At 35.4% G+C, this 15,280-nt stretch overlaps 2 protein-coding genes across 2 annotated transcripts in view; one reads left to right on the plus strand and one right to left on the minus strand.

Moving 5' to 3' along the window:
• Positions 1 to 8,763, minus strand: part of LOC144443512 (gamma-tubulin complex component 4-like) — an 11,915-nt gene extending 3,152 nt beyond the window's left edge. The window contains exons 1-11 of the mRNA XM_078133018.1: positions 8,682 to 8,763; positions 7,541 to 7,688; positions 6,147 to 6,256; positions 5,486 to 5,676; positions 4,612 to 4,807; positions 4,142 to 4,313; positions 3,516 to 3,640; positions 2,305 to 2,461; positions 1,443 to 1,562; positions 986 to 1,106; positions 7 to 181 (exon numbers count right to left, since the gene is read on the minus strand). Of these exons, the coding sequence (XP_077989144.1) occupies positions 7 to 181; positions 986 to 1,106; positions 1,443 to 1,562; positions 2,305 to 2,461; positions 3,516 to 3,640; positions 4,142 to 4,313; positions 4,612 to 4,807; positions 5,486 to 5,676; positions 6,147 to 6,256; positions 7,541 to 7,688; positions 8,682 to 8,759 (1,593 nt within the window). The 5' untranslated portion in view covers positions 8,760 to 8,763. The remainder of the gene's footprint in view (positions 1 to 6; positions 182 to 985; positions 1,107 to 1,442; positions 1,563 to 2,304; positions 2,462 to 3,515; positions 3,641 to 4,141; positions 4,314 to 4,611; positions 4,808 to 5,485; positions 5,677 to 6,146; positions 6,257 to 7,540; positions 7,689 to 8,681) is intronic.
• A 122-nt stretch (positions 8,764 to 8,885) lies between these two features.
• LOC144443688 (uncharacterized) lies at positions 8,886 to 13,067 on the plus strand. Its single transcript, XM_078133228.1, has 3 exons — positions 8,886 to 9,118; positions 9,645 to 10,076; positions 11,175 to 13,067. The coding sequence occupies exons 1-3, from the start codon at positions 9,112 to 9,114 to the stop codon at positions 11,546 to 11,548; spliced, it is 813 nt and encodes a 270-aa protein (XP_077989354.1). The 5' UTR covers positions 8,886 to 9,111; the 3' UTR covers positions 11,549 to 13,067.
• Positions 13,068 to 15,280: the final 2,213 nt, after the last annotated feature.

The following is a 15,280-nucleotide window of genomic DNA, read 5'->3' on the forward strand; positions in this document are numbered from 1 at the left end:
CCTTACCTGCAAGTAATACTGCAAATTGTCCACAAGAAACGCCATGTGTCTGCGTAAGTGGAAAATATTACTCTGTGTTTCATTCAGTTGTTCTTTCCTTTGCATCTGCAGAGCCCAACATTGTTGTAATTCAAGCTGTACTCTCTTCACATGTAATAAAAACTTGAACATGGTGTTGTATCTAAAAATAGCAGAATGTAGCCACAGTGTAGTTAGTATTTCAGTGCCTCTGAACTCTACATTGTTGTGGAAACTGGCGCTTTATAAATTCACTGATTCATTGATTGATTTCGTAATACTGATAATGTTGGCTAATTTTTTGGGTGCACAAATACATCTTCTCTTCAATTTTTACATTTCTGATTTCAATCAATGAAAAAAGTAAAAGTAAGTTTATTCTTACTTTCTTAGATTACCGGATAAATAAGTTATCAGGGTGTCAATTATTTTAGGAATGGAAGCATGTGATGATTTTTTTTATAAAGCTATGAAGTTTTCACACTCAACGATTCTTTCAAAATGATTTATAATTGTCCGAAGTGTAACTTTTCTTTCAGTTTACAAATGTAAATGAACTTCCTTACTAGCCAAATATGTTTGATAACTTTTAAAAAGTCCAAATCAACTTATTCTAGCCAAAAACTATCACAGTTATTACCTGTATAAGTTTAATGTTAATATTTTATATTGATAGTTTCAAATCTGCCCTCTCCAGCATTGATATCACTGATCTCATAGATCGTGCTCACGTGAACACGGGTGAGATCTAAAGGACGCTGCTAGCATTACGCCTGTGTGATGATAATCATTTAATCATTTTGGATGTTTACACTGAAGTAGATGTAGAAGTAGAAATGTATCTCTCAGTGACACAAGTTGAGTTAATATATTTTTGACTAAGGGTGAAAATACTTAGGACATATTACAACTTCAATTGAACTGTTAGTATAATGTTAATAAACGCCTTTGAAGGCTAGCCACTTACTTCTCCAAGACTGATTTTGTAAACAGGATATGTAGAGGCCATTCTACAGTGTAGTTTAAACCAAGATAATGCCAACCACTCTCAGCCCCTGGTCCTTTACTTGGTAAACTACCATCTGACTCTGAAAGGCAAGTGTAAAGTTACTCACTTGCTACTTCCATCACTCAAGACAGAAATAACATATTTCTAATATTTTCTATGTTTTGATAGTTTTGTTGTTTCATTCACAGCCATGCTAAAACTTTGATGAATGTGTTCATTACTTCCTGTATGATGGTGTCATCATGTAATTTTCTACATAAATTATACACATTGGTACATTATTAATATTGGAAGTGTTGTGTGAGACCTGTTGCAATGATTGGTCATAAGTTTTACTGATTCAATAAGTGCCTGACTGATGTAGCATACCATAAGGTTGTAATTTACATGTTTTAAGCATACACCTGATACTTACTCTTGGCTGTTGTTTTGGCAGATGTCAACTTTGTTTCAACCGACATTTTGAATTTCGACAGAAAAAGATCATCTTCTAGAAGTACTCGACGAGCAGCTTGTCCAAAGGCAGCATTCACATCTGTAGTAATAGAGCATTGTTATGACGATTACTTATTATTCTGTAACATTTTTCTTTGCTCAGCCAAGAAAACTAAATAAATTTTGGCAAAATCAATATATATATTCACAAACATTCACTTGACATGTAAAATATGGATGTTTACACCCATGATTAGGAAGTTATCCATCTCCTAACACTGGACAGATTACAGTACCTTTAGACCTTTATGTGCCAACATCTGGGAGTGGGGTGGGTAGTAATACATAATATTGTATCAGTCAACATATGTTTATACATGCATGTGATTATTTGTCTTGTTAATTATGATCCATAAATCTGTCTCTGAAAACTCTCTTTTTAATTTAAAAAAAATGTGCTGGCAATTTACTTTTATAGAGTTCCATTCAAGTTTGGGACAACGTGACAAGGCTATGCTCTTATATCACGTTGCTGTGGAACTATCAAGGCTTTCCCAGTCAGTCCACAGGCTATCCCAGACACCCACCTGTGGGCTCTGTGTGAGTAATCGCCCCTGACTTTTTGCTCCAGGAGTTCCCCCAATGTCACACTCATGTGAGTGAGACACAGCTGAGTGATACAGCCTACCTATTGACCCTGTAGAACACTCACCCTAGCTTTGGGTCGGTCACAGAAAAGTCCCTTGTTTCAAGTGGGATTCGAACCCATGACCTCCTGACTGCTAATCCTGAGAGCTAACCACTACACTACAGGGAGATAGTGTCTCTGAATATACACTTACCATGATCTGTTGTTACAGTTGGTGGCATCTTCAACAACCCTTTGGCTTGGTCTATGAATGCAAGAAATAGTTCACCACGGCTCAGCAGATAGAAATCTTTCAGGATACGTAGATTACCAAGTAGATCGGATTCTTCCACTACAAGTTTCCATAAATGCTGAAATTGATTGCAGATAAGAATTTTGACTAGTGTTGTTGAAAACTGTGTGTGAAATCAGTTTAATATTCCCCTGTAATAATGTATTGATATTTATGATATACTAAGTATGTAAGAGCTCATTTGCATATAGAAACTATGCAATAATATTTTCAGTATTGCACTGCAGTGCAAATACCACATGTAATTGCTGGTTCATATGTAATACATAGAAATTATTATGCAATATTGTCATTTGTCAGCCAAGGAAAATATGGGTGACCTAAGGGGACATGTCACTACGTGTCAAAGATGAATAGTTACAAAACCCTTGTGTCACAAGTATTTTCACAAGAAGCAATGACGTAGATGTGTGTTGTCATGACTTGCATATATTTTGTTCAAACGCACTCAACTTTGCTTGCGTGTGACATAATACCAGAGACCTCTTGTATACATTTAATATTTTTCTACTCCTTAATATTTTCTTTTTTAATGGCTAATAATTCCTCTAGGCATGAGAAACTTAGAGTGAGATTCAAATAGCTGGTTATTCAGATCAAAGGAGGAACTGAATATGCACCATATATAGTAAAGAGGCAACAAACAAACAAACATACATAACTGTAAGTAGAATCTCCCCGAGTTCCCTGTCATTTTACTAGGGTTCCCCACAGTGTGTCTAAGTCAATTTGATGTGCCATTGACGCACACAATTTCTAGTGACACACCAAAATTTGGTGTTCTTCCTATCTCTTACTGTGTGGTGAAGAAATGCCAGTTTTTATCACTTTGACCATAGACCCTCCACGTTGATGGGAGGGTCTATGCTTTGACCCAGAACAACAAAATTTGGCTATCATTAGAGGGCACACTGGTTCCCCACCACAATTATCATATATGAGGAAGCTATTCCAGTTGCTCCTCCTTGATCAGATTTGAATCACTCATTCCTCTCGGTCAGTTTAATACTCAGACTTTGACAAAGTCTCCAAGGAACACCCTGTCAGGCACTCATGTATTGGCCAACCACTTTTGCAAGATCGTTGTGGAGAGGCAAACTGTAATATCTTACCTCTGCTACACATGCCCTGATTTTATCAATGACAGCCTCAAATGACATCAAACAAAACGTTGGTTGTCGTTGTAGCATTATTAATTCGCTGGCAAATTCTTCTTCCCTGTCCTGTAAAATTGAACCTACATCCAAAGTAGAATAGAACCAAAAGGAGATAAACATACACGTTAATGACGGCTTGGTAGGACCCAGTTACATTAGGATTAAAGTTTGGGTTATAGAGAAAAACAGTTGTCTGGAAGAGCTAAAGAAAAAGTTAGCCCAGAACAAAAAAATGATCCTATGTAATCCTTATGGAGCAACAGATAAGATGGTTCTACTATGAGAACCTGGGTTTGAATCATTGGCCCACATTATATATAAGTTTGGAAGTTGAGTGTATATGTGTGTGTGTGTGTGTGTGTGTGTGTGTGTGTGTGTGTGTGTGTGTGTGTGTGTGTGTGTGTGTGTGTGTGTGTGTGTGTGTGTGTGTGTGTGTACACGTCTCTCTCTCTCTCTCTCTCTCTCTCTCTCTCTCTCTCTCTCTCTCTCTCTCTCTCCATGTTTTCACCATTTTCCTTTAGCTTACATCAAAATGATGTCATTTTCACATTTTTTATGATTTCAGAGACATACATACAAACCTGTATATCTTAGTAGATTTCCCTGTTTGTTTTCAAACACCTGTACTGATTCTCCTATGAAGAGAATTTTCTCTGCAAGTCTTGTGGGTATATAACTAGGCAACATCTGAGCTCTCAATGCAAAAGTTTGGAATTCTTGTTTACTGGATGTAAAGTCTTCTTCTGCAAGTTTCTGTGGAGGTTAGAAACAACAAATAAACAAACAAAACTGACTTACAAGCTTCAACAGTATTTCAGATGTAATGTTGATTTAAAGGCCAATGTCAGATTTGGACTAAACTTTGGGGAGGAAAAGTAGTTGTGTGGCAGAATTACAGAAAAATTTCATCTTGAACAAAGATTGAACCCAGCTAATCTTTATGGCTCCAATGATAAGACAGCACTAATGCGAGTACATTGTAATGAATCATGACCGTTTAATAAATTGACACATTCTATAGCGTGGAAGAAAGATACTAAAAATTTTTTACCATGGCTTCCCTCAGCTGTTTTCCAGTAACACCTCCAATGCCAAGGTCCATGTCATCTTCTTCTTGTTTAGGCTTGATCAAGGTATTACTCACACTTTGTTGTACAAAGAACTCACAATATTGGTCTAGAAGACGTCCATGTAACATCCATGCAGCTAATTGTTTGTATAAAATACCATGGCATGTGAAGAGAATCCTAAGCGAAAAAAAACCAATTGGATTGATTCAGAAAATTGTAGCCATACAAAGTCAAGGGTCTCCCAGATAAGACTTCTAACTCAGTTCCACAGCGAGTCTGACACTGTATAGGACTTGGTATTATTACATATATGTTTGTACCACTGATTACTTGCATCAGTGCAGGTGTATACAGTTGGCATTTGCACTGCAATTCCAAAAACATTATTGAACACCGGTATATGACACATGATCAGTTCATAGGCTCATAGCTTCACACAGCTGAATTTAATATGATATAATGATATGATATACGATATGACACCCATATTCAAATGAGTGTGAGATCACTTGATGTCACAAATCATCTGAATACATATTTCATAATTCGTTTATTTACAAAATTTGAAAATTTCAGATAAATATATGTAATGATAATGGAACACCATGGTGCATATACACCAAAGTGTGGGTACTGAGGGTATTTACACTCAGGCTTGCAGTGTTTTCTGCTGCAGTTAAACTTGCTACACTCATTAAAAAGTGACTGCCTCAGAGAACAGTACAATGTAACACATTGACATGTGTAACATACATCACCACTGTACTACTACACATACTTCCACATGGTCTTAGCTTGAGAGTATTTGAAAAAAAATAATAAAGAAATCTCAAGAGGTAGTTACTTTTAAATTACCTTTCTAGAGCTTGTTTGAGAGAAGGAAGTCCACATGCCGCATTGCGATGGAGTATTTCTAATATATGACATCCATGTACTTTGTGATACAGAATCTGATCAATAATTGTAGCCAGGGCTGGAAACAATGACTGATACTCCTCTAAACGTACTTGTATGTGTGCCAATGATATATGGGGATCTCTCAGTATCTGTAACAATTCAACAAGTTTTAGTACAAACGTCTTCAGGTACACAGAAAAGATGATGCGATACTATCACATATATACCAGGGATTACTTGCACTGGTGGTGTGCGTGCATACTAGTGGTATTTTTATTAGTGTTATACCGAAAACATTACTGCATACCTGCATCCAAATAATATGCAAATGAGGATGCGATTGTACACTAAACATGAAAATGCATGATCATATGATTTTTATGGAAATTTGCGATTTCAGATAAACATATATATTATGTAATAATAAGAGAACCTCATGCCATGTAAGTTCAAGTGTGGGTGTGTCACCACTCGTCTAGTGCCTCACAGTGACAAGACCCCTTAAGCAACTTGTATTTTGCTTGGTTGAATGAAGAAAAATAGTGGGGAATAATATCAAAGTATAATTTAAAGGTTGCATTGTCTTTATCTTCTACTGAGAGAGAAATCTATTATTTACCTCTTGTTCAACATCTAAGAGATCTTGTCGGTATGGTTCTAATACTGAATTTAATCCACTGCATAATCCTCTCAGATAAATCCCATCTTTTAATCTCTTATTTCCAGTCTCTGTAGATTAAAAATATATCAATTATGGGAGTGAGTAACATTTCTTGTGTAAGTGATAAAACTTAACAGTGAAGCCTCAAGATTCATTGAAAACCACAAGCCTCTTTTTACGGCACCGTCCAAAACGGCTTCATATTTCATTGCATCAGCAGAAATATGTGCTCTGGCTTGTAAGAATGCAGGAATCAAATAGGATCATTCTGTTATTCTGGACCAACTTTTTCTAGCTCAGCCAGACACCTGTTTTTCCCGCCTAAATTTATCAAAAATCCAAAGTGTGCCATTAAAGATTTCAGGATTAGTTTTGATTCATGTATGTATAACGTACATACAGCTGAACCTATTTGTACTGATTTGTGTTGTGAGGCTGTCATATATCAGGGTAGAATTTCCAATATTTGTTATACTACAATGGCGTTATCATGGTAGGAACGGCAGCTATAAATCTGCAAGTTGGTTGTTCGCGCCTAGCCTACCTGTAGACTCCAAAGACTAAACACAACTACACTATTTCTGCTATCCTAACTGACATTTTGATTTTTGTGAATTTTCGCTCATCCTCCAATTCAAAAAATCAAAATGTCATTTAGGATAGCGGAAATAGTGCAGTAGTGATAGTCCTTCAAGTCTACAGGTAGGCTACAGTTAGGATAGCGGAAATAGTGTAGTAGTGTTTAGTCCTTCTAGTCTACAGGTAGGCTAGTTCAAGCTTCACTGCAGCAATTTGTTTCCAAAGTTGCTAAAGTTCTTGAAGAAGATTTGAACCACAGTTGTGTCCTGGTCAACCAAACTGTATAAAATGGGGATTCATTGGGATAAATATTCACTGGAGACTTATTGGGATAAAGATTCCTGAGTGAAGTGTCTAATCATATGTGTTTACAGCAGTATTAGGGATAGACTCTCTCACCAGTCCTTCGGAGCATCGCTATTAGCTGTTTTGTATGTACCGATATCTGCATAATTATACTGTGGGCCCTCATCGACTACATAGTGCTAATCATTTGTTGACATGATACTACGATGCTCTGTCACGGCAACAAATGATTAGCTGTATGTAGTCGATGAGGGTCCACAGTACAATTATGCAGTAGACATCAGTATATACCAAAGAACCCTTTTAGTGATGTAAGGCTGCAAGGACTGTGAGAGCATCTATATTAGGGAATGTATGCTTCCTAGGAAGTTTAGGAAGTGTAACAGCCTGTTGTGCAGTTTGGGAAAGTGTTACACAAATACAATGGTTAAAATTTATTATTAAATACAATAATTTTACAATGTTACCTCCAGTTTCGTCGGCACCTATCGATAAAGGTGAGCCTCTGTACAGATTGATAAAGTCTTGAAATTTTTTATAGTATGTAGCAAGTTTACAGATTCGGTTTAAGAGATCTACTTCACTTGTCTGGATGAATGGTAGGTCCGTCACAACCTGAAATGATGAAGCATCATGGAAATTTTTATAGAAAAACGTTAATATTACAACCCATAACACCAAAGTAAAGCATTTTCTGAATGTACCACAATCATTTATAGCAGCCATATCAAGTACAACCCATAACACTACAGTAAAGCATTTTCTGAATGTACAACAATCGTTTATAGCATCCATATCAAGTGTAAAAGTATACAGTTTCATTTTCTAATTGAAAACATTAGAAAGGCCACAGGCTAGGCTTGTAAATAAACCAAATGAAACAGTATACTTTTACACTGACATAAATGCTATAAATGAGTGTAGTAGTGCACATACAGAAAGTGCTTTACTTCAGTGTTACTCGTTGTAAAAGAGTTCAAGTTATAATTCGAAAATAATAGATCAAGACCATTCCATGTATTGCAATTTCTTTGAAAGACACCGGGCCAAATGTATGTGTTGTATACCATAGTTCATCTTATGAGACTTAAAAACTAAGATAAAATGAAAGAGACTAGGATATTGGGTCATGTATTATATAATACAGGATTTAGTTGATAAAATAGTTGTTAGACTCGGAGGCTTTTTATCAGTGAGAAATTGATATATGGATCTAGTCTATAGTCCGTCCTTTAGCCTTAGGTGCGCTCAATGGCTTTTGCAGACATTTCTATCGTGTTTTAGTGCGAACCATAGACCCTTCAGTACAGTGAACAAATACCGTGTACTGGATAGATAGTTCTATCATTTCTAGTCCTGCTTGCAGACGGTATACGTGACGTGATACTAACTATGCCCCTAAACACAGAAGAAGACTGAAGGGAAGGACAATTGTCAGAATCGAGTCCCGAATTACTCCGTCTGCAAGCAGGACTACATCATGATGATTGTGTACCATTTCTTGTCAAAACGTGTTTGCTCGACACAATTATGACAGGACTGCAAACTTTGACTGAAAAAATCATCTCTTTCTAATAGGAATCTTTTCAGTAAAAGTTTCATATTCACCTGTATCCCCTTTGATTTATCTTCAATGAAGATACTGCCGGGAAATCCTCCAAGAGCGAGCAACAATTCACGCAACATATCGCAGATCGCCTTCAGTCGAAAATGGCGGCTGACTATCAACCAATCAGCGAACAGATGCCATCGATGACGTCATTAAGGGGTTCCCGGGGATTCCCCAACATTAACATTGCGTTTTCCAAAAAATGGAAGAAAGACACGCCGTGATCTCCAGAGGGGCAGCGTTGAAGTTTTAGAGAAGTTGTGGACTTTAATTCAACAACAGAAAGTCACATGAATTGTTATCTAAATATCACAAGTATTGACGTCATCGGAGCTGAGCGATTACTACTATTTATGACTATAGTCTCACAAGGGAGGTAGGAGAGTCATTCCGAAATCGATTGTGGATTAGGATTTTAACGGTACAAATATGGAAGGTAAGTCTGAAGTTTACGATCACCAATATTAAACATTAAACTTTATAGCAGTTATGTTACTTTCAGTATCAAATTAGTTATCCTATCACACGTTTCGCTCAACAGAAGGACTTACTCTGTATGCAAGCAGGACTAATCAGCTTTAATAGAGTTATTTGACATGGGCATTGCTTTTGATGATATTTTGTGTACTTATTCTGACAGTCAAGGAATTTGAAAAAAGCACTTGTTTTTCAAAAAGAAAAGACAATACTCCGATACACGAAGATGAATTGCAAGATGAATGGAATATCAGTTTTGACGTTTTGGTTAATCGTTACTTGATTCCTGGCAATTCCATTGCACAATTTTGAATGTTTACTTTTTAGAGTAGTTCCTTTGAAATTGGTGAATAAATGTTAGATCTGATGGATGATAACTATTATTGCATGTAGACAAGCTGATATTACATGGAAGCCAATTCATTGATTTTGACATTCGGTTTGGATTTATAATAGGAATGTTTTCTTTTTTTGTCCCTTCTCAGAACGATATGATGTGAATATTTTATACTATGAAGGCCATCTCACCTATGTTAAGCAGCATTTCCTGAGAATATTCGAACAGACGCTTGGTTTAAGGGTTTGTATTTCACAAAGAGACCATCTTGCTGGGAGATACATAGCTGACAACATTATAGACAGTGCTGAAAATAGTAACTTCTGTGTGGTGCTTGTCTGTAGAGAAATCATTGAAAATGGATGGGGTGGCTATGAACTCAATGTTGCATTGGATACCATGGTGAATTCTCGAGGCAGGCAAGGATTTCGAGTCATTCCTGTGATAGTGTCGATGTGTATACCTGATGCCAGATTCAGACCATTCTACCATTTAAGTATTGTTGATGCAGAAAAAAAGATGTACTTTTGGAACAACATTTGTCGATCTCTTGGTGTAAATTATAGTGATTTTCAACAAAGTAAGTGGGAAATAATTTTACTGTACTTTTTACTTCTTGAGTGAAAGCAATACATAAATATATCCAAACACTTACAACTTTTTTCATAAAATCATGGAATGAACATCAATCAGTGTTCTAAAAAGGGGATAAATTTAAAGTCATTTGGAAAGTTCAGAATACACAATATACACTCTTGTTTCTGTATCTGTTTGGATACTGGAGACTGTCTCACATTTGAGCAAAATCCTCCACGATAGTGTGCATACTTTATTGGTTTTAGTCACGTCGAGCACAGAATGATGCCAATGCAGGTTTAAACTGTTCTGGTGATATCCTTATTACGACGGACTCTGGTAAATTAAAGCATTCCAATCTTTAATAGTCCTTGGTATGAATGAATATTTGTAGATTTTGGTATTACAACTTGGTATGATGGGAGTTTTAGTGTTTATTTCTGGATGGTCTGTTTTTAAACTGAACTAGAGAGTCAATTATGTTGAGTACATTAAATTACAATAGAAAATGTTACCATGACGAAAATCATTTTGCAATAAAGTAAAGTTAAATTGTATTATGAAATAAACATACTCATTTCATTTTTAAAATTCATGTCCAGAAACATTAGTTTCGCATTGAGTGATAAACAAACACTTTACAAACTTTTAAGGAACATTATTCCTGATGTTTTGTTGATCTCTCAAAGTAATAAGACATCTCTATGTGTGACTTGTAAAATTTTCCTTATGTATCATACTGAATGTAGAATAATGTATAGATGACATCATGAATGTAAGGCCAAAAAAGAATTGTTTCTGGTCAGGACAGTTTGTCTAAAGTGGTGTAATGACATGATTTTTTTGTTTTTCTTCTCAACAAACCTCTCACTACAATCTACTATTAATGGTACTTACTGTTCTTTTTATTTAGTACTTTAGAGCAAGTGTGTATGTGGGACAGATTTGCTTGTTCATGGTTGGCTCTGCTGTTGTCTTCACTGAAGTAGGAAGGGTAGTTTTTGTATTGTCCCCCCCCCCCCCATATAAGTGATGCACACATTGACCAGTAATAATTTTTTTTGGCCTAACCACATTTCTATATCTCGATCATCTCCATCAGTTGCCGTTCCTCCTTCTGTTGAAGACTTTTATCAAAACTTCAATGTGATTGACAATATCCCAGCTGAACTTGATGATGAATCACCTCCCGGTGGACCAATCAGTCTTCCCTCCATCACAGCAAGTGGTTTACAGGAGCATGCAACCCAGAATACCAGAGTGACATCCAGTGGTCAACAAAATAATGGTACCAGCTGTCAACAAAATATTGCCACCAGTGGTCAACAAACTACAGGCAACACTATGGTTCAAAATACTATACAACAGAACAATGGAATTGATGCCGAGTTTATTAGCTATGTCTTGATTGGAATCTTGGTTTTGTTTGTTTGGAAAGTTTTCAATTGGATATTTTTCCAATTGTTTGGGTTTTGATTAAGGCTTGGCATAATAATGTTTGATAAGGCCTGACATCTTCAAATTAGGGAGTGTTCATTGCTCATTGTTTTCTTCCACTAGTGCAGCAACTGTTATCTGTATTTTTGCCAAACATGTGGAGTTGCCAATTGTTCAAGACGTATTGAACCCCAGACAGAAGTTTTGCCGATATTTGGTTAGAAAAAATAATTTGATACTTCTATATTCCCTTGACTGTATTTCTCGATAAAATAAATTTTACTATTTTTTAATGAATAGATTGTATTTTTATATGATAATTGAAATTTATACGTTTAGAAATTAATGTATTGTAGGTAATGATAATGAGAATGTATCTGTAGATATCATGCATATTAATAAAGAGCACATTTTCATGCTCATGAAACATAATGCAATGTGTCTTGTATAGTGTTATCTAGACTGTAAGATATATCTTGTTGCTCTGCCTATTAGCCTGCTCTATCCTTGCAAGGGGTTGACTGATGTGTGAGGGCGCCCCGTCATGACGTACTGATACCTTTCAGATTGTGTCATCACAAGGCCTATGGTTTTATAATGACGCTATGATGTAAATGCGTACATGATATTTTTTGAGCATATAGCTGCTTTATAGGCAAGAAATTCTGTGTGATTATTGAGGACAAATATTTCACCACACAGTTATATAATTGAGCAATGTAAATTTAATTGATAAAACTCCTTTGTATTTTTGTATGGAAATTATAATTTTGATAGGAGATGCTAAGATCATCCCCTTTATACCTTTCATGTATTTTATTATCAGAATTCTATACAAGCTTTATACTTGTATATGTAAAGTTGTTTATAACAATGGTGATGAAAGGTGTATGTCACTCAGGATGTATTTACATACATGTACATTGTATTAGGTTTTCAAACACCATATATGCACTTGCAGCTTTTTAATCATACTGTATGTACTAATGGCTTTCTGAGATTGACAACCTGTTGATCACCGCTATCTAACATGTTATTTGGAATGGTAACTGTTGTTCTTTACCGGCTATTGAACCAATAGGAGCTCTGCCAGAATGTATGAACAGTTAAGAATGCCTGGTTGTGTACATTTTGACCACTGAGTTGTAACATTTCATTGATAAGTGTTGTAATGCAGCATGTACTTACTTTGACCATTCACTGAAAAGGGTTGTAATTCTGTGGTTGGAGCATTCACTGAGTTGTAACAGTTTAGTGAGAAGGGTTGTAATTCTGTGGTTGGAGCATTCTCCGAGTTGTAACAGTTGAGTGTGAAGGGTTGTAATTATGTGGTTGGACCATTTACCGAGTTGTAATAGTTCAGTGAAAAGGATTATTCTGTGGTTGGACCATTCACTGAGTTGTAACAGTTCAGTGAGCAGTGTTTTTATTCTGTGGTTGGACCATTCACTGAGTTGGAAAAGTTTGGTGAAAAGGGTTGTAATTCTGTGGTGTGACTTACTGAGTTGTAACAATTTTGTGAGAAGGGTTGTAATTCTGTGGTTGGACTCACCAAGTTGTAACAGTAAGGTGAGAAAAGTTATACCATTCAAACATATAGCATACAAGAACAATAAAGAACAATAAAAATATCAAACAGAAACTTTGAGTTGAAGTATTGATTTTTAATATTTCCATATTCAGAATATTAAATCTGTAAATCAAGAATTCTCCCTCTGATCATAATATTAATAATAATAATCTCCCTTGTAAATCTTAATTTGAGTAAATTCACCCGGAATTATGTACTGACACTGGAGATAAATCTTATATTATGAAAAATCAGGACTTTTTACTTATTATTGTACATAAAATAGATTGCATGAGGTAGAGTCATACTTTAATATTGACACCATTGATGCAGTGTGAGCTAATAGCAATTACAGCAGATTTTGTCTTAGCTTGCAAATGCTATTAAAATGAATTATCAAGAGCAGTGAGACTGATCACAAGGTTTGATGTTGAGATAGACACAATAAAGATTACACAAAAAAATCCCTTACAGAGTTTCTGCTCTGTAGACACAATAAAGATAAAAGACAGACATGCCTTACAATTAAGTCTCCTATGTGTTTTGTTAATGATAACAAAAACAAATCCAAATGTAACAAAATACAGAGCAGATATTGTGTAAGGGGTGTCTGTGTGTTATCTCTATAGTGTCTCTAGAGCAGACACTGTGTAAGGGAAGCTTGTGTGTTATCTTTATTGTGTCTACAGAGGCAGACACTGTATAAGGGATGTTTGTGTGAAATCTTTATTGTGTCTATCTCAACATGAAACCTTGTGATCAGTCTCACTGATCTTGATACACTGTTTAATAGCATTTGCAAGCTAAGATGAAATTTCCTACATCTTTGTCATAGACTTGGTACTCGTCTTGGAGTACTAGCCGAGTATGGGACTTCATTAATGAATGACAGGACTATGTTGTGGAACTGTAAAACTCACAGTTCTGTTAATTGCTTATACTTTCCTGAAATCTACCATGTTCTTTACCAATAAATTGCTACAATGTATCATAACTTACATTTTACTTGCCTGAATGATTACTTTGTTGCAAAGTTATATTTTAACAACTTTTAGTGTATAGATTAACTTACATTTACTTACAGTAAAAAGATATGGCAATTATTTTGTACAGGCTATGTACATATGGCATTTTAAATGTACGCCACTGCAAGGTGTGTGTGATATTAGGATGGTACTAGTTAATTCTTTGTTTCTCACCTAATACATAACAAAAAATAAGTAAAAATAAGTGAGTGTATGCCTGAGTACATTGGCGAAACTTTCAATTCATGATCGTACTTTAAAGTGGCCATATGGATGAAGATTGGGTATTTATTTTGAATTTTCAATTTATAAAACAATTTTAGTATGACTTTCTAACTTGAAAAATCAATGTGAAACAACATAGACCAAGTCTGTGTTTGTAACTCAGTACAGTGCAACAAGCTAAACAAATGATGTACACGGTTTGTTATTGTACATACTATAACAAAACATTTTTACACATTTATTAATCTTCCACAATGTACTGAGTTACAAACAAGGACTTGGCATATGGTCATTGATTTTTAAAGTAGGAATGATAAAATTGTTTTAGAGAATTAAAAATCCAAATATATACCCATTTCTCGTCCATATGTCCACTTGACAATCAGAAGTCAGAAAGACACTTTGAACCATTTGTTTATGAAAAGGTCCTGAATTTCTGAACGATAATTTTCATTAAAATTCACACTTTTAGGGTTGATCAGTGATGTTGTGAATTTTTGCTAATTCTGCCATAGAGGGCATCAATTTTTATTATTTTGCCAGATTGAAAAAAATAAAAATAAGGTTGGTTAGGTCATGAGAAACACAGAGATTACTAGAGCTGCCCTTAAAGGACATGCAAAGAAATGGTTCACATACATTGGCATATGCAGAATATTGAAATCAGAAGAAAAAAATTGATAACGTGTCACACTGCCACCATGACTGAAGGCTTGGTGAAATAAACAAACAACTATTTTCTGTTTAACCAAACCAAAAGGTAAATCAATTTCATTCATCCATCTTTGTATGGCATGCACCCGGCAATCAAGTAATGTTTGTAAATAATTATATATTAATAAACAGCGCTCAAAATCTAAAACATTCAATCATAAATATATCATTATTAAGATTATCATAATTTAATATAAAATGTTCCCTGTGTGTGTATGTAATGGATATCAAATATTA

This window comes from Glandiceps talaboti, chromosome 12 (assembly GCF_964340395.1).
Source record: "Glandiceps talaboti chromosome 12, keGlaTala1.1, whole genome shotgun sequence".
NCBI classification, from domain to species: domain Eukaryota; kingdom Metazoa; phylum Hemichordata; class Enteropneusta; family Spengelidae; genus Glandiceps; species Glandiceps talaboti.

Excerpts from the sequence above, each read along its gene's own strand:
- LOC144443688 (XM_078133228.1), top strand. Across the intron at positions 10,077-11,174 it reads TTATAGTGATTTTCAACAAA|TTGCCGTTCCTCCTTCTGTT; the intron begins GTAAGTGGGAAA and ends CATCTCCATCAG.